The sequence below is a fragment of the Mobula hypostoma genome, chromosome 10, assembly GCF_963921235.1.
Source record: "Mobula hypostoma chromosome 10, sMobHyp1.1, whole genome shotgun sequence".
Classification (NCBI taxonomy): Eukaryota; Metazoa; Chordata; class Chondrichthyes; order Myliobatiformes; family Myliobatidae; genus Mobula; species Mobula hypostoma.
Genome location: NC_086106.1, coordinates 131,569,742 through 131,589,558, shown reverse-complemented (window position 1 = coordinate 131,589,558; position 19,817 = coordinate 131,569,742). Strand labels below are relative to the sequence as shown.

Here is a 19,817-nt window from a genome sequence, read left to right as displayed (position 1 = left end):
TGATAAGTCTGTCAACCAACAGACACAGGGTTATTTACTCATAGTTTACAGTGAAATAGTCCAGATTACTGATGTCTGTGTCAATGAGTTTATTTCTAATCACAGGATGATAGCTTCTGGCAAAGCCAGGATTCAGATTCATTTATCACATGAACATGGAAACATATAGTGAAATGCGTTGTTCACGTTAACAACCAACACAGGCTAAGGATGTGCTGGGGGTAGCTCACAAGTCTCACCACATCATGTTCAGCAGAACAACACAAACAACATAATGACAGCAAAACAAGCCCTGCTCTTCTCTAAACACACAGACACAAATAAGCCTCCAATTCCAGGACAGGCCACCTCCAGGCCTCCAATCTCTAGTCCCTTGCTAAGACTCACAGAGCATTTGCTGCTTTTATCCATTTACCTTTTGCTAGACATGCCAAGCCACTTTGGTAGATACTTACTCATCAACCATAATGGTACTGGTTGGCAGCCCCAAACACCAGAGCAGTCATCATCATCATAGCTTGTCACACCAGACAGCCAGCCACTCTAGTGTTGTTTGGTTGATGTTGAGCAGGTCAGCGTCAGCTAAATCAGGTGAGAGTGGGCAGTTGGGCAGAACGTGTTCAATGTTCTGCACCCTTTCGCCACATTCACAGGATTCGCTGGTCTTTAAATCCCACTTCACCATATTGTCTCCCGTCCTACAAACTCCCGCTCTCGCTCTGCTGAGAGTGCACAACTTCTGTCTGTCAAGCAGTGCCCCATCTGGCAACGTTTCTGTGGGGTCTTGCACTGTATTGTTTGGTGGGGTTCTGGCTTCTGTTTGTTGCCAGAGGTCAATCCTGTGTGTTTGGGGGGATGTTCTGTATGGTAGTTCCTCCACCATAGCAAAGCTTTTCCTCGATTTTAGGCAGTTGGAGACTGGCACATGATGATGTAGTGGGTGCCGTGGATCCGAGTTCTGTTTACCTTTTTCAATTTTTGTTGTAGTGTGTCTTCGGATCTTTGGGAGAGCAATGCCTGCAAGTCTGTAAATGATGTTAGTGGGTGTGGGGCGCAGTGTGCCCGTGATTATTTGGTACGCTTTGTTAAGCAACGGGTCTATTTTCTTCGCATGGGCTGATCTGCCCCACACAGGAGCACAGTATTCTGCAGGTGCATAGCAGAGTTCTAGGGCAGTTGACCTAAGTGTGTGAGCATTAGCAGTCATTGACACAAATGATGTATTACACTGTATGTTTAAATCTTTTGATGTACAACTGCCAAATAAAGCTAATCTAAAAATGGTGGAACAAATATGTAATCGAGGTAAAGATACTCTAGTACAAAGGCTGCTTGCACAGATTAAACAGTTGGACAATAAACATAATCTCTCAAAGACTTACTTGTCTTCCACCGCTGTTGCCCCAATTAAATGCAAATCATTTTCAATACTTTCGTAAGCTTCAGCTAGTTTTTCCTCTCTGTCCTTTAGGGCCATTTTGGCAGCATGGAGCTGTGCACTGATCTGGTCATATTCGTCCTGAGCAAGTTCTTTATAAGCGACACAGAGCGTTCTTAAACCATCCTGAAATTATGCAATTGCAGCACAAGTCATCCAACAGGTACTATTTTCATCTAATGTTATCATAGTTACATAAATCACAAATTTTATGGAGTTATCTTTTGATTAAATATCTCATTTAAATGCATCTTGGCAAGTTCAAGATATATAGATTGACACATAATAGAAATGTTTACATGCAAAAATGTATTGACTTACGAAAAGGCAATCAGCAATGGAATCCAAATGGAAAAATGACTCGTTTGTTTTCATCAGACTGGAAGGAGAGGTCAGGGGTTAAGGGTGAAAGGTAAAATGTTTAAGGGGAACATGAGGAGGAATTTCTTCACTCAGAGGATGGCGAGAGTGTGGAATGAGCTACTTGCAGAAGTGGTGAATAAGAGTTCAATTTCGACATTTAATAAGAAATATGGATAGGTACATGGATGGGAGAGGTATGGAGGGCTATAATTTGCATGTAGGTCAATGGAAATAAGCAGATTAATAGTTTGGCATGGGCTGGATGAGCTGAAGGGATTGCTTCCATGCTATTGTGTTTTGTGACTTTATCCTGAAAGATGTACACTTTGTCTTCACTCAGTCTACAGCAAAAGACCTTAGCGAGCCATGTAAGATTGTAGTCTCCAATCTATGGCACGAACATCAATTTCTCTAACATCCAGTCGCCAGTCTATCCTCTTTTTGCTGATGACACTAAACTGGGTGGAAAAGCAAATTGTACAGAGGATGTGGAGAGTCTGCAGAGGGATATAGATAGGTTAAGTGAGTGGGCCAAGGTCTGGCAGATGGAATACAACGTTGGTAAATGCGAGATCATCCACTTTGGAAGGAATAATAGAAGAGAAGGTTATTATTTAAATGGAGAAAGATAGCATGCTGTTGTGCAGAGGGACTTGGAAGTGCTTGTGCACGAGTCGCAAAAAGTTGGCTTGCAGGTACAATGGGTTATTAAGAAGGCAAACAGAATGTTGGCCTTCATTGCTAGAGGGATTGAATTCAAGAGCAGGGAGGTCATACTGCAACTATACAGGGTACTGGTGAGGCCGCACCTGGAGAACTATGTGCAGTTCTGTTCTCTATACTTGAGGAAGGATATACTGGCTTTGGAGGCAGTGCAGAGGAGGTTCACCAGGTTGATTCCAGAGATGAAGGGGTTAACCTATGAGGAGAGATTGAGTCGTCTGGGACTATACTCTCTGGAATTCAGAAGAATGAGAGGGTATCTTATGGAAACATACAAAATTTTGAAAGGGATAGATAAGATTGAAGTAGGAAAGTTGTTTCCATTGGTAGGTGAGACTAGAACTAGGAGACATTGCCTCAAGATTCAGGGGAGATTATTTAGGACGGAGATGAGGAGAAACTGTTTTTCCCAGAGGGTGGTGAATCTGTGGAATTCTCTGCCCAGAGAAGCAGTTCAGGCTTCCTCACTAAATATATTTAAGATACAGTTAGATAGGTTTTTCCATAGTAAAGGAATTAAGTGTTATGGGGAAAAGGCAGGTAGATGAAGCTGTGTTTACGGACAGATCAGCCATGATCTTATTGAATGGCGGGGCAGGCTCGATGGGCCGGATGGCCTACTCCTGCTCCTATTTCTTATGTTCCTATGTATGTTCTTTTTTCCTTCCTTATCCCAGTGTCTCCTATCACCTTGCCCTCCCCTCTCTATCTGCTTGTCACTCACAGATTCTTTCCATCTGTCCCCTCCTCACATTCCTCACCTCATTCCATGGTTCACTATCTTCTCCTATCAGTTTCCATCTATCAGCCCCAAGCTTCTTACATTATTCCCTCTTTCCTCCACTTCTCAGCTGCCTATCATGCTCTGCCCACCCCTCTACTTTTTATACAGGGTATCTCCCTTCTTTCCAGTCCTGATAAGTCCTACCACAAAATGTCGACTGTCCATTTCCTTCCATAGAGGCTGCTTGACCTGCTGAGTTCCTCCACCATTTTCTGTGCATTGCTCCAGCTACCATCATCTGGTGTCTCAAGACTCTCAAGAGTCCTGAGGTATGGTGGTTTTCACTTTGATCAAAGAGATATTCAGTCAGAGCCACCTGGAAAGCAATTCAGCATAGGCACCTGCTGGTGCACTTCCTTCTAGCTCTATAAACTATATCAATTCCAGAATTACACAGTCAAACTATGTACCTAAGCTATCTTATGTATTTATATTTATTGTGTTTCTTTTTTCAGTATTATGTTATTTATCTTATTGTGTTTTTGTGTTGCATTGGATCCAGAGTAACAATTACTTAATTTATATTTGTGTACTAGAAATGACATTAAATAATCTGGAATCTGGAATCTTGAATCTTATCAAATGCCTTGAAAATAAGTTTTAAACCAGTAATTTTCCAAGTCCTGGAAGGGGGAAATTGAATATTACAATAAAAATAAAAATAATATTTTTCACACATAACCAACATCATTGCTTCAATGACATTTAAAGGCCTAAGGAATTTTTTGTTTCTGCCTGTTCCCTCCACCCTCAAACACCCCTCTAACCTGGAACCTGTTGCTTTTAATCATGCATTTGTCAATCAAGACATATTTAAAGTTAACTTACTGTTTTAGAATGGTGTGGGGGTGGGGGAAGGAGAATTGCAAAACAAATCCTTAAAAGGCACTGTATCACTGAAATAATCTATACCTGGAGTAACAAACGCGAAATACTGGAGGAACTCAGCAGGTCAGGCAGCATCTAGGGGAAATCTGATATTTCTGGCTAAGACCCTACTTCAGGACTGGAAAGGAAAGGGGAAGAAGCCAGAATAAGAAAGGTGGGGGAGGGGAAAGAGTACAAGCTGGCAAGATAGGTGAAACCAGGTGAGGGGGAAGATAGGTGGGTGGGAGAGGGGAGGTGAACTGAGAAGCCTCCTAAAAAGTTCCTAACATTTCATCTTATAATCAAAAGTATATAGTAAAGAACTGAAGAAATCACAAAACTAAATGTTAACTAACCATCAAGAACATCACAGAAAGACCGAATTAGCACATTAGGTCTTACCATGGCACTGTGTTCCAGGTGCATCTTTATTTCCTCTTGTTTTCCAGCATTCACCTTTGGAAAAACTGAGGAGTCTGCTCCCTTACAGAAAAGGAAAATTTTCCCTATTGTGAAAGAAAATAAAGTAATGGATAGGGACCAGAAATGAAAATACAGAATATCTTAATGAAACTTTTCAAAATGCAGGAAAATTCCCCATTTTGTAGGAAGTTTTATACACAGAAATTTATTAGGATATATGTAGAAACTGCATTTACATTTAAAAAGCATACTACCTGTATGATCTTTCACAATCACACTCATGCGTCGACGAACAGCGTCGAAGCTAAGAACCTGCAGAAGTTCATACCTGTAACCAGAGGAAGCATTTATATTTTCCATCCCAGAAACATGATCACAACAGTTGACACACATACTTAAACGTCAAATGAATTATCAAAGTACATATATGTCACCGTATCCTACCTCAGATCATTTTCTTTCATTTTTTAAAAATTTATTTAAAGAACAGGCCCACCCAGCAATTGACCTATTTAACCTAACCTAAACACAGGACAATTTACAATGATCAATTAACCTACTAACCAGTATATTTTTGAAATGTGGGAGGAAACCAGAGCACCCAGAGGAACACGCGTGCTCACGGGAAGAACATACAAACTTTCTAACAGAGGACGCCAGAATTGAACTCTGAACTCCATTGCTCCGTGCTGTAATATGCTATCATGGCACCCTTCTTGCAGGCACTTACAGGAAAATTAAAGAGCTACAGTTAAACCCAGTCTACCAATTGAAAAAAAATGTATGGTTCCAAACTGAGGAAAATTCTTTTGGAGACAATGTCATCTGTCACAGCTTGCTCACCTCTTCCTAACCAGGGCAAGGATAAGGTTCTTTTTGGCCTTCATTTTTAATGACCTTTAGGAAGATTCCACTACCATGCATTTTCCTCTCTCCTTCCCTTGAAGCATTCGAAACAGGTTTGGTCCCTTTGCAAATTCCAGTGCAACCAACCAATTCTCTTTCCCATCCAAATTCCGGTTGAGATGGCGCTGCCTAAGGCATGCGGTAGCTTACTGGTAGTTGGAAGAAAAGAAACTCGACTAATAAAATTACTATAACACCTTTTCTGAAGAAAATTGTGGTAAACTGTCACCACAAACAATGAAGAAGCAAGTGGAGTCGAAGCTGATCTGAAGGATGGGCCGTGTGGGTTCACTGCAGAGCCAAAGCTCAACGTGTTCATGATGGAGTCATAGACGTAGTTGGTATCACTGTTGGAGTTGGAGTGGAGTCAATGTGGAAGAGTTTCGATGCCTGTCCACCTAACCTGGGCGAGAGGTTGGATTGCTCCAAATGCAGAGCAATTTGGTGAGATTGAGAATGGCTTTGGGTTAGGCAGCCCAAGCGTATCGCTATGCCAGGGTCCAGTCCTAGGTGAGGCAATACCCGGTGTTTGGACAATTTAAACGCCGGTCCAGGTAGACTGGAAAGCCTGAGTGTCGGGACTGGAGGCAAAGGTCGGGCAGATTTCATTTGCTTTCCCATGATGTTCACGATGGGGTGGGGAGAGAGTGACTGCACTGGATTGAAAGAAGCTGCAGAAAGTTGCAAAATTAGTCACCTCCATCTCGGGTACTAGCCCCCGTAGTATCCAAGACACCTTCAAGTAGCGGTGCCTCAGAAAGGTGTGTTCACTATTAATGACCCCATCACTCAGGACATGCCCTCTTCTCATTATTGTTGTCAGGAAGAAGGTACTGAAGCCTCAGGGCACACTCAGCAATTCAGAAACGGCTTCTTCCCTTTGCCATCTGATTTCTAAATGGGCATCGAATTCATGAACACCACCTCACTTTTATTATATGTTTTTGCACTATTTTTAATTAATATACATACATATTCTTACTGTAATTGATTTACTTATTTTTTCTGTATTATGATGTATTGCATTGTACTGCTGCTGCTAAGTTAAACAAATTTCACATGATATGTCGGTGATATTAAACCTAATTCTGATTCTCTTATTTGCATGATTGTGGTTTCTTTCTTTCTCTGTGCAGTGGTTCTGATTTTTCTTTTTTTTAAATTGGGTTCTTTGGGTTTCTTGCTTTGTGGCTGCTTGTAATTGAAAATAAATATAATAATAAATGTTATTTGATAGTAAATGTTCTTTCAGACTTTGCATCTTGAATTTAGGGAATTAAACATCCGTGATTTATACTTTGTCCCTTTTTATCATGCAGGGACCCAAGCAGTGCTTAAAAGTGAAGCTGAAGTTCACTTGCATTCCTTCTAATCTACTATTTTGAAGCTGGTATCTATGATGAAGTCAGCTCTGGAAGACTAGGCAGATAAGATCAACAGAGAAATCCAACTGCCAGAAAAGTGGTTCGGCAATGCAATCATGGAAAGCGAAGAGCATAACAAGGCACAAAAGAAGTCATGGTTATCCACTGGAACCAAAGAAGACACCAGTTGTGAGGGCTACTTGTAACACTGGACACAGACAATTGAGGTTGAGATAGTGGAACTGCCCCAATGCAATGGCTGTTCCATTTTAAAAGCTCTCCCACACAGCTCCCCTTTCACTGCTACATATGACGGACAACCAAGATTCATTTTGCGGTCTCCTCTAAATGAGAGAAATCAATGCCAATAAGGTGACAACACTGCAAAACCAAAACTGGTTAGTTCTGCTGATAAGTTATTTATCATAACACCAGTTCAGTGTTTTGCTTTCCAAGGACACTGACTGATCTGCTGGGGATTTCCAGTAGTTAGGTTGCAGTAAAAGCTCTGACCTGCTTTTCAACTTTCCACACCTTTTGTCTGTTTTCTCGAATTGCCCTACCCTGATGTTAGAAATATTTGACTTGTTCAACACTCCCTGCAACATTTCCCCCTCCCTTTCCCAGCTTTGACAAGCATCTTTGACCTGTGCTGGGAAAGTCTAAGACCAGAAGGCACAGCCTCAGAATAGAAGGACACCCATTAGGAACAGAGATGAGGAAGAATTTCTTTAGCCAGAGAGCTGTGAATGTGCGGAATTCATTGCCACAGATGGCTGTGGAGGCCACGTCATTGGGTATATTTAATGCAGAGGTTGAGATTCTCAACTAGTCAGGGAGAAGATAGGAGAATGGCAAGATGGAGGAGCGCTCAGATACAGTGGCTTTTATGGGGGCAACCAAAATGCATTAATATGTTTTTAAATGTATTTTTTATGATTACAAGACTCTGCTGGACAATAAGAACTTAAAAGTACTGCAGTGAGTTGCTTGTTGGCAGAGAAACTGAAGGAGCTGGACTTGGTGCAGACTGTGTTGCTGCCTGCTAAAGAGAGGCATCGGAGTTGGTGTATGAAGGTGGTGAGCAACCGAACAGCAAGTGATTGTCTTAATCATTTTTCTTGTGATCACAAGACCCAGTTGGATACTGGTAAAGTGGAATGTCGCATGTCCGGCTCACTGGTTTACTGGCAGAACCGATGGTGGGGGGAGCTGTGTGGCCTTGGTCATAGCAAGGGCAAGGCCTTAAGCTGCGGTGTTACCTGTTTGCAGCCAGCCAGTAGAGAGGCATTGGAGTCGGTGCTGGAGGCAGTGTGGTGTGGCATCCATATTGGTGATAATGCTGCTCTCCAGTGTTTGCTTGGTAGAAGACAAACTGTATTGTGTTCAACTGCTACAACGTTTGTGGACTCAGGGACTTGGACTATTTTTTGTGTGTATTTAGCTGCTATATTATATGTGCAATGTATGACTGCTGGTACTGTGTTTTGCACACTGGCCCCAGAGGAGTGCTGTTTCATTTGGCTGTATTCATGTATGCTTCCCCGTGGATTGTCACCTTGTCATCGTGGAGAAGCTTGTGTGGTCCTGAGATCCTGACAGCAATGCCGCCTGGAGCTATGCCCTTGGTAGGGTCACCCATGGCAGTAAGGTCGAGGGTGAGGTCCCTGACAAAGAACAATCCAACCAAGACCTCAATGATGGAACAGACAGACGAAGTTACTTCGAACTCAACGTCTGTGAAGGCGGATGAAGGCCGCAACAAATCCATCAGCTCCAACTGTCGTGGTTTCCATGCCATTGGAATCAGTTGGTTGATTTTTGAAGTATCGTGTGCTTCTTGGAGTGCAACATCAAGTACACGTTAAACAAATACACGGACAGGCGTCTTCACTCTGTGGGCCACTTCTTCAGAATGAAGACCATCATCCTCGACTTCGAGGGATAGCCACGACGACGATGATTCATGTATGACTGAGCGACAATTGAACTTAAACTAGAATGGGGTTGAGAGGGAAAATACAGTAGCCATGATTGGTTGGGGGAGCAGATTTGATTGACGAAATGGCCTAATTTGGCTCTTATGTCTTCTAGTCACATCAATCCAAAGATGCTAAGTGACCCGTGTTTTCTGTTTTTACTTTAGGCCGAACATCTTCAGCTGTTTCATCTTCCAACTATATAGCTGCAGATCTGGAGTTGTATATCAAAGATCAAAGTAAACTTATTATCAAAGTACATATATGTCACCCTAAACTACCTTGAGTTTATATTCTGGTAAAAAAATCTAGTAGAATCTATGAAAGATTACACACAAAATCTGACAAACCAATGTGCAAAAGAAACCAGTACAAATACAAAAAACCCCCAAATAATAATAAATAAATAATAAATAATGAGAACATGAGTTGCAGAATCCTTGAAAGTAAGTCTATAGGTTTTGTGTTGAGGTGAGTGAAATTATCTACGTTCAAAAGCCTGATGGTTGTAGGGGAATAGCTGTTCCTGAACCTGGTGGGACGGGACCCGAAGCTCCTGCACATCTGAGTCGATGGCAGCAGTGAGAAGAGAGCATGGCCTGAATGGTGGTGGGCAAATGAACGAGTGTGTCATAGTTCCTCCTCAAAGACTACTAGTGAATCGGATTTTAGAAATGGTATCATGGAAACAAGGCTGCTTTTGCATTCCCAAACCTACTTACTCAACTGAATTTAAAGGTGTTATTCACCAACGTCAGAGCCTATGGACTGATGTAAACTGCACAAAGTTGAGTTTTTATTTAATACTTGGTTTTTCAGCAATTCATTACAACCTACCTACATTGTGGGAGTTGAAGTCATGCTACCTTCCCCAATTACTGGGCAAAGTCATTATCACAATGACACCTATCAAATATTGAAAGCCCTAGACAGAGTAGAAATGGAGATGATACATCCAGTAATGGGGGAGTCTAGCACCAGAGGACACAGTCTCAGAATAGAAGAACATCCCTGTAGAATAGTGCTGACAAGGAATTTCTTTAGCAGAGGATGGCCAATCTGTGGAATTCATTGTCATAATGGCCATGGAAGCCAAGTCATTGGATATAATCACCTCAAAAATAAGCAAATGCTTTGAGAGGTTGGTCAAGGACTATATCCGAAGCATGTTACCACCCACACGGGACCCTCTACAATTCGCCTACTGACACAACTGATCGACAGATGATGCAATAGTCACACTCTACACACTGTCCTTACACTCCTGGAGAAGAGGAATGCTTATTCTTGGACTACAGCTCAGCATTCAACACCATAATTCCCTCCAGGCTTGACAAGACGCTCAGAGACCTCGGCCTTCACCCTGCCTTGTGCAGCTGGATCTTGGACTTCCTGTCAGATCGCTAGCAGGTAGTAAGAGTGGGATTCTTCACCTCTGTCCCTCTGACCCTCAACACAGGAGCCCCCCCAGGGCTGTGTCCTAAGTCCCCTCCTTTACTCTCTGCACACTCATGACTGTGTGTACAATCTAATTAGATTTGCAGATAATACTACATTGATTGGCCTTATCTTAAGTAATAATGAGGCAGCCTGGAGAGAAGAAGTCATCACCCTGACACAGTGGTGTCAAGAAAACAACCTCTCCCTCAATGTTGCAAAAACAAAGGAGCTGGTTGTGGACTATAGGAGGAACGAAGACAGCCTCACCCCTATTGACATCAATGGATCAGCAGATTTATTAACCCGTCCCTCCACTTTTTCATAGAGGTCATTTATAAAAATCACGAAGAGTAGGGGTCCCAGAACAGATCCCTGAGGCACACCACTGGTGACCAACCTCATGCAGAATATGATCCGTCTGCAACTACTTTTTGCCTTCTGTGGGCAAGCCAGTTCTAGATCCATAAAGCAATGTCCACTTGGATCCCATGCCTCCTTACTTTCTCAGTAAGCCTTACATGGATACTTTATCAAATACCTTGCTGAAATCCAAATACACAACATCTACTGCCTCTCAGGATCTTCTCCATCAATTTACCAACCACTGAAGTAAGACTCACTGGTCAATAATTTCCTGGGTCATCTCTACTCCCTTTCTTGAATAATGGAACAACATCCATAACCCTCCAATCCTCTGGAACCTCTCCCGTTCCCATTGATGATACAAAGATCATCGCCAGCGGCTCAGCAATCTCCTCCCTTGCCTCCCACAGTAGCCTGGGGCACATCTCATCCGGTCCCGGTGACTTATCCAACTTGATGCTTTCCAAAAGCTCCAGCACATCCTCTTTCTTACTATCTACATGCTCAAGCTTTTCATTCTGCTGTAAGTCATCCCTACAATCACCAAGATGCTTTTCTGTAGTGAGTACTGAAGCAAAATACCCATTAAGTACTTCTCCTATCTCCTCTGGTTCCATACACACTTTTCCACTGTCACACTTGATTGGTCCTACTCTCACACCTCTTATCCCCTTGCTCTTCACATACTTGTAGATTGCCTTGGGTTTTCCTTAATCCTGTCTGCCAAGGCCTTCTCATGGTCCTTTCTGGCTCTAATTTCTTTCTTAAGCTCCTTCCTACTAGCCTTATAATCTTCCATATCTCTATCATTACCTAGTTTTTTGAACCTTTCGTAAGCTCTTCTTTTCTTCTTGACTAGATTTTGCAACAGCCTTTGTACACCACAGTTCCTGCACTCTACCATCCTTTCTCTCTCATTGGAGTGTACCTACACAGAACTCCACACAAATATCCCCTGATCATTTGCCACATTTCTTCCATACATTTCCCTGAGAAAATCTGTTCCCAATTTATGCTTCTAAGTTTCTGCCTGATATCCTCATATTTCCCCTTACTCCAATTAAACGCTTTCCTAACTTGTCTGTTCGCATCCCTCTCCAATGTTATGGTAAAGGAGATAGAATTAGGATCACTATCTCCAAAATGCTCTCCCACTGAGAGATCTGACACCTGACGAGGTTAATTTCCCAATACCAGATCAAGTACAGCCTCTCCTCATGTAGGCTTATCTACATATTGTATCAAGAAACCTTCTCGAACACACCTAACAAACTCCACCCCATCTAAACCCCTCGCTCTAGGGTCATGACAATCGAAATTTGGGAAATTAAAATCTCCCACCACGACCATCTTGTTATTATTGCACCTTTCCAGAATCTGCCTCGCTATCTACCCCTTGATGTCCCTATTACTATTGGGTGGTCTATAAAAAACACCCAATAGAGTTATTGACCCCTTCCTGTTCCTAACTTCCACCCACAGAGATTCCGTAGACAATCCCTGCATGTCTTCCTCCTTTTCGCAGCCGTGACAGTATCTCTGATCAACAGTGCCACGCCCCCACCTCTTTTGCCTCCCTCCTTGTCCTTTCTGAAACATCTAAAGCCTGGAACTTGAAGTAATCATTCCTGCCCCTGATCCATCCAAGTCTCTGTAATGGCCACAACATCAATGCTCCAAGTAATGATCCACGCTCTAAGCTCATCCACTTTGCTCATAATACTCATTGTATTAAAATAGACACATCTCACACCATCGGTCTGAGTCCGTCCCTTCTCTATCACCTGCCTATCCTCCCTCTCGCAGTCTCCAAGCTTACTCTATTTGTGAGCCAACCGCCTCTTCCTCCATCTCTTCAGTTTGGTTCCCACCCCCCCAGCAATTCTAGTTTAAACTCTCCCCAAAAGCCTTCGTAAACCTCCCCGCCAAGATAATGGTCCCTCTGGGATCAAGTGCAACCTGTCCTTTTTGTACAGGTCACTCCTGCAACAAAAGAGGTCCCAATGATCCAGAAATCTGAATCCCTACCCCTGCTCCAATCCCTCAGCCATGCATTTATCCTCCACCTCACTCTATTCCTATACTCACTGTCACGTGGCACAGGCAGTAATTCCAGGATGACTACCTTCGTGGTCCTGCTTCTCAACTTCCTTCCTAACTCCCTGTAGTCTACTTTCAGGACCCCCTCCCTTTTCCTGACTATGTCATTGGTACTAATATGTACCACGACATCTGGCTGTTCTCCTTCCCACTTCAGGATATTGTGGATGCGATCAGAAACATCTTGGACCCTGGCAATTTGGGAGGCAAACTACCATCCGTGTTTCTTTCCTGCATCCACAAAATTGCCTATCTAACCCCCTAACTATAGATTCCCCTATCACTGCTGCCATCCTCTCTGTTTCCCTACCCTTCTGAGCCATAGGGTCAAACTACAAAAACAGTTTCAGTTCATCAATATTTCTGGGCGATCTTGCATGAACAGCCCTTTTCAAGTCATGCCACAGCATCTCAATTGGTTTAAAATCCTGACTCTGACTTGGCCATTCCAAACACAAACAAATTTTCTTCTTTTTAAAACCATTCTGTTGTTGATTTACTCGTGTTTCAGATCATTGCCTTGTTGCATCATCCAACTTCTATTAACTTCAGGTGATGGACCGCTATCCTGACATTCTCCTGTAAAATGTCTTGATATAGTTTCGAATTCATAGTTCTCTGAATGATTGCAAACTGTCCAGGTCCTGGGGCAGCAAAGCAACTTGAAATCAGGATGCTCCTTCAACCATGTTTCACAGTTGGGATGAGGTTTTGGTGTTGGTGCGCAGTGCCCTTTTTCCTCCCAACATAGCAATGTGCATTTCTGCCAAAAAGTTCAGCTTTTGTCTCATCTGTCCAAGAAGCACTGTGGAAAATCCAGAATGTCTTTTGCAAACATGAGACATGCAGCAATGCTTTTTTGGAGAGCAGGGCTTTGGCTGTGTTGTCCTTCCATGGACACCATTCTTGTTCAATGTTTTTCTTATAGTGCACACATGAACCTGAGCAAGTTCTAGAGATTTCGGCAGGTCTTTTGCTGTTACACTTGGGTTCTTTTTCGCCCCCTTCAGCACAGCAGGTTGTGCTCTTGGTGTGATCCTTGCAGGACACCCACTTCTAGGAAGAGTAGCAACTATACTGAATTTCCTCCATTTGTAGACAATTTCTCTTACTGTGAACTGATCAACACTCAGGTCTTCAGAAATGCTTTTGTAGCCTTTTCCAGCTTCATGCATCCCTACAATTCTTCTCAGGTCCTCTGAAAGTTGTTTTGATCAAGGCATGGTGCACATAAACAGATCTTTCTTGAGAAGAGCAGGCTGTATCAGAAACCTGACTTTGTGTGCCTTTTTTATAGGGCAAGGCACCTCCCCAAACCACACGCCCAGCAGGAACACCTGACTCCAAATAGCTTTTGCTAGAGGTTTACCTACTATTTTGAACCTAGACTGTGATTGTTTAAATAGTGTACTTGATATTGACAAGAAGTAGTACAATTGTTTGTGTGTTATTAGTTTAGGCAGATTGTGTTTGTCACAAACCAGCTAATTGCAAAGGGTTCTCAAACTTCTTCTTGCAATCGTACATATCCTCTAAAGGAGGTGCAAGGCACTCCTTCCCTTCGCTAGCCTGCAGGTCACCCTTGGACACCTGTCTTGTCCCCCTCCCTGATCAAGGTCACACAGAGCCATGGGAGCAGATGTGGATTGTCTTATGAGCAGCTGGTGGATATCACACCTCTTGGTAATGTGACCACTGAAGCAGGCAGACAATCTCTGAAGACTACTGATAATGGCTGGGGTCATCTGTCTTGTAAAGGCACTGCCCAGAAGGCAATGGCAAACCACTTCTGCAAAAATATTTGTTAAGAACAATTATGGTCATGAGACCATGATCGCCCACATCATACTACATGGCACATGATGATGATTATCAATTATTAAAATCAATTCACATTGAATGAAAGGAATACAAACTGGTTAAATAATACGGTTTACAAAAAATGTAAAAATTTCACAAAGGGAAGGAAATACATACATTTCAATTTCTTTGGCTCTGTTCTGTATTTTCATCCAGTTTTTCTCCAGTCCTTTGAACGTGAAGCCCAACCTATTATGGAAAATAAACAAGCGTTTTCTTGGTAAACAAGGAGGATTAAGCCTCTGAACTGCTTACGAAGTCAGAACACTGTACATTCTGTATGATCTTTATGACCATTCTGACTTCTGTCTTTGTCCTCCTATACTCTTCCAATAGTACAAAGTAAGATTGAGGAATAGTTCGACAGCTTTTACTTAGATACCGTGCAGGCATCAATATTCATGTCGTCTTCAACTAGTTCAGATGACTACCTATTCTTGAAGCTGTCAGAAATGGACAAGGTTATACATCTATAACATTAACTGTTTAACACTCTCTCTTCAGATACAATCCAATTTTCTGAGTATTTTCAGCATCTTTCTCGTTCAGATTTCCACAACAGCCACATTCTGCATCTCAATTCTCGCATGCTGTTTCATCTCTCTCCACTCCTCTCATCATTTTCTCCTATGTACACTCCTCTTGGCCAGATCCAGTCATTTCCCTCTCCATTTGGTACTGGATCAATTGCAGCATTTAGAAAACTTTGCCATATTTTCTCAATATTAAGATGTGGCCACTTGGCTGGTTTTGGCCTGAGATGCCACAGTACGGCACCATGGTAGTGTAGCGGTTAGCACAACGCTTTTACAGCTCAGGGCATTCTGGATTTCAGAGTTTAATTCGGGCGCTGTCTGTCAGGAGGTTCGCACAGCCTCCCTGTGACTACGTGGCTCTTACTTGGGTGCTCCGCTTTCCTCCCAAATTCCAAAGATGTACTTATTAGTAGGTAAACTGAAGTGTGTAAACTGTCCTATGATTAGACTAGGGTTAAAAAGGTGGGTCGCTGGGCAGTGTGCTTCAGCGACCCACTGGAAGGGCCTGTCGTGTGAGATATCTGCAAACAAGTAAGTATACATTGACTGTTTTACTTTTCTCCATAAATGCTGCCAGACCTGCTGAGTTCCTCCAGCATTTTGTGTGTGCAGCTCATCGAGTTTATGCTAGCTCTCAGAATATATTGCTGTTAATCCCATTCCCTGCTATCTTTGTTCCCAAGTAACTTGCATTCTTTCACACCCATCAACATACCCACTTTTCCTGCCACCTATTTATGTGGGTAATTTACAGAAGTCAAGCAAGCAAACAACCAAGTAGTAAGTCTGGGATGTGAGACAACCCACCAGTTATCCACAAGGTCACAGAGTGGATGTGCAAACTGCACACATACAGTGGCAAGCAAAAGTTTGGGCACCCCGGTCAAAATTTCTGTTACTGTGAATAGCTAAGCGAGTAAAAGATGACCTGATTTCCAAAAGGCATAAAGTTACAGATGACACATTTCTTTAATATTTTAAGCAAGATTACTTCTTTATTTCCATCTTTTACAGTTTCAAAATAACAAAAAAGGAAAAGGGCTCGAAGTAAAAGTTTAGGCAGTAACCTCTCCCCGCACCCCCCCCCCCCCCCGGCCCAGCCCTTTGGCAAGTAACACAGCTTGTAAACACTTTCTGTAACCAGCTAAGAGATTTTCAATTATTTGGGGGATTTTCGCCAATTCTTCCTTGCAAAAGGTTTCTAGTTCTGTGAAATTCTTGGGCCGTCTTGAAATTCTGCACCCTTTTTTCTACAAACATACCTTTGCTCATTGCAGCCAAAAAGATCTATTTTAACTTCATCAGTCCACAGGACTCGTTTCCAAAATGCATCAGGCTTGTTCCTTTGCAAGCTTCTGACGCTGAATTTTGTGGTGAGGACGTAGTAAAGGTTTTCTTCTGATGACTCTTCCATGAAGGTCATATTTGTGCAGGTGTTGCTGCACAGTAGAACAGTGTACCACCACTCCAGAGCCTGCTAAATCTTGCTGAAGGTCTTTTGCAGTCAAACGGGGGTTTTGATTTGCCTTTCTAGCAATCCTATGAGCAGTTCTCTCGGAAAGTTTTCTTGGCCTTCCAGACCTCAACTTGACCTCCACTGTTCCTGTTAACTGCCATTTCTGAATTACATTACGAACTGAGGAAACGGCTACCTGAAAACGCTTTGCTATCTTCTTATAGCCTTCTCCTGCAAAGGCATCATTTATTTTAATTTTCAGAATGCTAGGCAGCTGCTTAGAGGAGCCCATGGCTGCTGATTGTTGGGACAAGGTTTGAGGAGTCAGGGTATTTATAAAGCTTTGAAATTTGCATCATCTGGCCTTTCCTAACGATGACAGTGAACAAGCCATAGCCCTAACAAGCTAATTAAGGTCTGAGACCTTGGGAAAAGTTATCTGAGAGCTCAAATCTCTTGGGGTGTCCAAACTTTTGCATGCTGCTCCTTTCCTTTTTTTCCACTCTAAAATTGTACAAAACAAAAATAATACACCAATCTTGCTTAAAATGTTGAAAAGAATGTTTCATCTTTAACTTTATGACTTTTGGAGATCTTCTACTCACTTAACTATTCACAGTAACAGAAATTTTGACCAGGGGTGCCCAAACTTTTGCATGCCACTGTAGAGCACCCAAGCTCAGGATCAAACCTGGATCGAGGTTACGGTAGCGTATTGGTTAGCACAAGCAATTTAGAGCGCCAGGAATCACCATTCAGGACTCATTCACTGCTGTTGTCCATAAGGAGTCTGTACGTTCTCTCCATGATCACGTGACTTTCCTCCGGGTTCCTGGTTTCCACCCACATTCCAAAGATGTACAGGTTAGCGTTAGTAAGTTATGGGGAGAAAATTCAAAGGAGGTACAGAGGGACTTAGGAGTCCTTATGCAAGACTCCAAGAAGGTTAATTTACAGGTTGAGTGTGTGGTAAAGGAAGCAAATGCAATGTTGGCATTCAGTTCAAGGGGAATAGAATATAAAAACAACAAGCTGCACCACAAATGGTCTGCACAATGTCAGATATTCTCTCCACCATGCCTTCTCTGCAACTTACAGCACGTTTTTTTCCTCCTAGTCCAAATGAAGGGTCAGCAACCTTAAATGATACTTCCATTTCTTACTGCAGATGCTCCCTGATCTGCCGAACATTCCCAGCATTTTTTTTCAGTTTTATACTCAAAATGCATATTGACCGTAAACTCTAAGCCTCTAAACCTTCTGCCTTCAGTATATTTTTCTACCATGATAATTACCATCAATCATGCGCATCTGGATCTCTACCAGTCTTGATTAAAGAAAATTCCTGTGGGAATTGACTAGGCACAAAGATGTGCCATAATCAGTGAATCGTCCCTTGATTGGCTACAAATACAGCAGATGCAGTCATTTGGTGCCTTGGATGACAAAGAACCTCAAGTATAATAGATACAGTTCATTCAATCACAAACACGAGAAAATATAAGAGAAATATAAGTATAAGAGCAAAGAGGTCCTTCTGCAGCTGTACAGGGCCCTGGTGAGACCACACCTGGAGTATTGTGTGCAGTTTTGGTCTCCAAATTTGAGGAAGGACATTCTTGCTATTGAGGGAGTGCAGCGTAGGTTCACAAGGTTAATTCCCGGGATGGCGGGTCTGTCATATCTCGAAAGATTGGAGCGACTGGGCTTGTATACTCTGGAATTTAGAAGGCTGAGAGGGGATCTTATTGAAACATATAAGATTATTAAGGGATTGGACACGCTGCAGGCAGGAAGCATGTTCCCGATGTTGGGTGAGTCCAGAACCAGAGGCCACAGTTTAAGAATTAGGGATAGGCCACTTAGAATGGAGTTGAGGAAAAACTTTTTCGCCCAGAGAGTGGTGGATATATGGAATGCTCTGCCCCAGAAGGCTGTGGAGGCCAAGTCTCTAGATTCTTTCAAAAAAGAGATGGATAGAGCTCTTAGAGATAGTGGAATCAAAGGTTATGGGGATAAGGCAGGAACTGGATATTGATAGTGGATGATCAGCCATGATCACAATGAATGGCGGTGCTGGCTCGAAGGGCCAAATGGCCTACTCCTGCACCTATTGTCTATTGTCTAAAATCTGCGGACGCTGGAAATCCAAGCAACACATGTTGACTGTACTCTTTTCTACAGATGCTGTCTGGCCAGCTAAGTTCCTTCACATTTTGTGTGTGTTGTTTAGATACAGTTCATAATGTTTATGGTGTCAAAATTCAAGAAAAAGTTACAATTCTTTATCAAAGCTAAAATCCCCAAAACTAAATTAACTTACAGGAATTAATGGTTTAACATCAAGGCCAGTTAGTTTTCATTATATTGAGTCACAGAGTTGTACTGTACAGAAAAGACCATACCCATGCTAACCATTCAGCCCATCTGCATTTGTGCCATTTGACTGCATTAGGACTGAATTTTTCTATGCCTTTGTTATTTGTGCGCACACTTTGGTTCCTGATCCTGTTGGGTGTTGTGTTATTCTGTTAAGCATTATACGCATCCTATGCTCGCAATGGAATGTGTGGTGCCATAAGCAGGCTACCCCCATACACGCTCCGGTATGTTGGTTGTTAATGCAAATAATGTAGTTCAGTGTTACGTTTTGATGCAACACTGAATCTTGATTTTATAAAACCTATTTTGTCAAGTACAAAAACAGACTACCTTGAGAAAGGAAACACTGCAAAACACTTATAAACATCATTCCGTGGAAATGGTCATCAGGAAGCACCTTCCAGAAGGGAACTGTCGGAAAAGGCAGTTTGCTTTCGGCAAATGCTGATGTTTCCTAATCAAAGCTGGAATTAGTTACAAGTTAAAAACATTACAATCCAACAGACAAGAAAGCAAGGATGTAATGCTGAGGCTTTGAGGCACTGGCAGACCACACTTGGAGTACTGTGAACAGTTCTGAGCCCCTTATATAAGAAAAGATGTGCTGGCATTGGAAAAGGTCTAGAGGAGGTTCACAAAAATAATTCAAGGAATGAAGTGGTTAATGCATGAGCAGCATTTGATGTCTCTAGGTGTGCATTCACTAGAGTTCAGAAGAATGAGTGGGAATTGCACTGAAACCAATTGAATAATGAAAGGCCTAGATAAAATGGATGTGGAGAGGATGTTTCCTATAGTGGGGGAGTCTTGGACCAGAAGGCACAGGCTCACAA

General features: G+C 42.5%; 1 protein-coding gene across 5 annotated transcripts in view; it reads right to left on the bottom strand.

Moving 5' to 3' along the window:
• Positions 1-19,817, bottom strand: part of atp11c (ATPase phospholipid transporting 11C) — a 214,362-nt gene that overhangs the window by 68,569 nt on the left and 125,976 nt on the right. For all 5 annotated transcript variants that reach the window (XM_063061160.1, XM_063061161.1, XM_063061164.1 and 2 more), the window contains 4 exons: positions 14,728-14,799; positions 4,853-4,926; positions 4,578-4,681; positions 1,383-1,564 (listed from right to left, as the gene is read on the bottom strand). In XM_063061160.1, the coding sequence (XP_062917230.1) occupies positions 1,383-1,564; positions 4,578-4,681; positions 4,853-4,926; positions 14,728-14,799 (432 nt within the window). The remainder of the gene's footprint in view (positions 1-1,382; positions 1,565-4,577; positions 4,682-4,852; positions 4,927-14,727; positions 14,800-19,817) is intronic.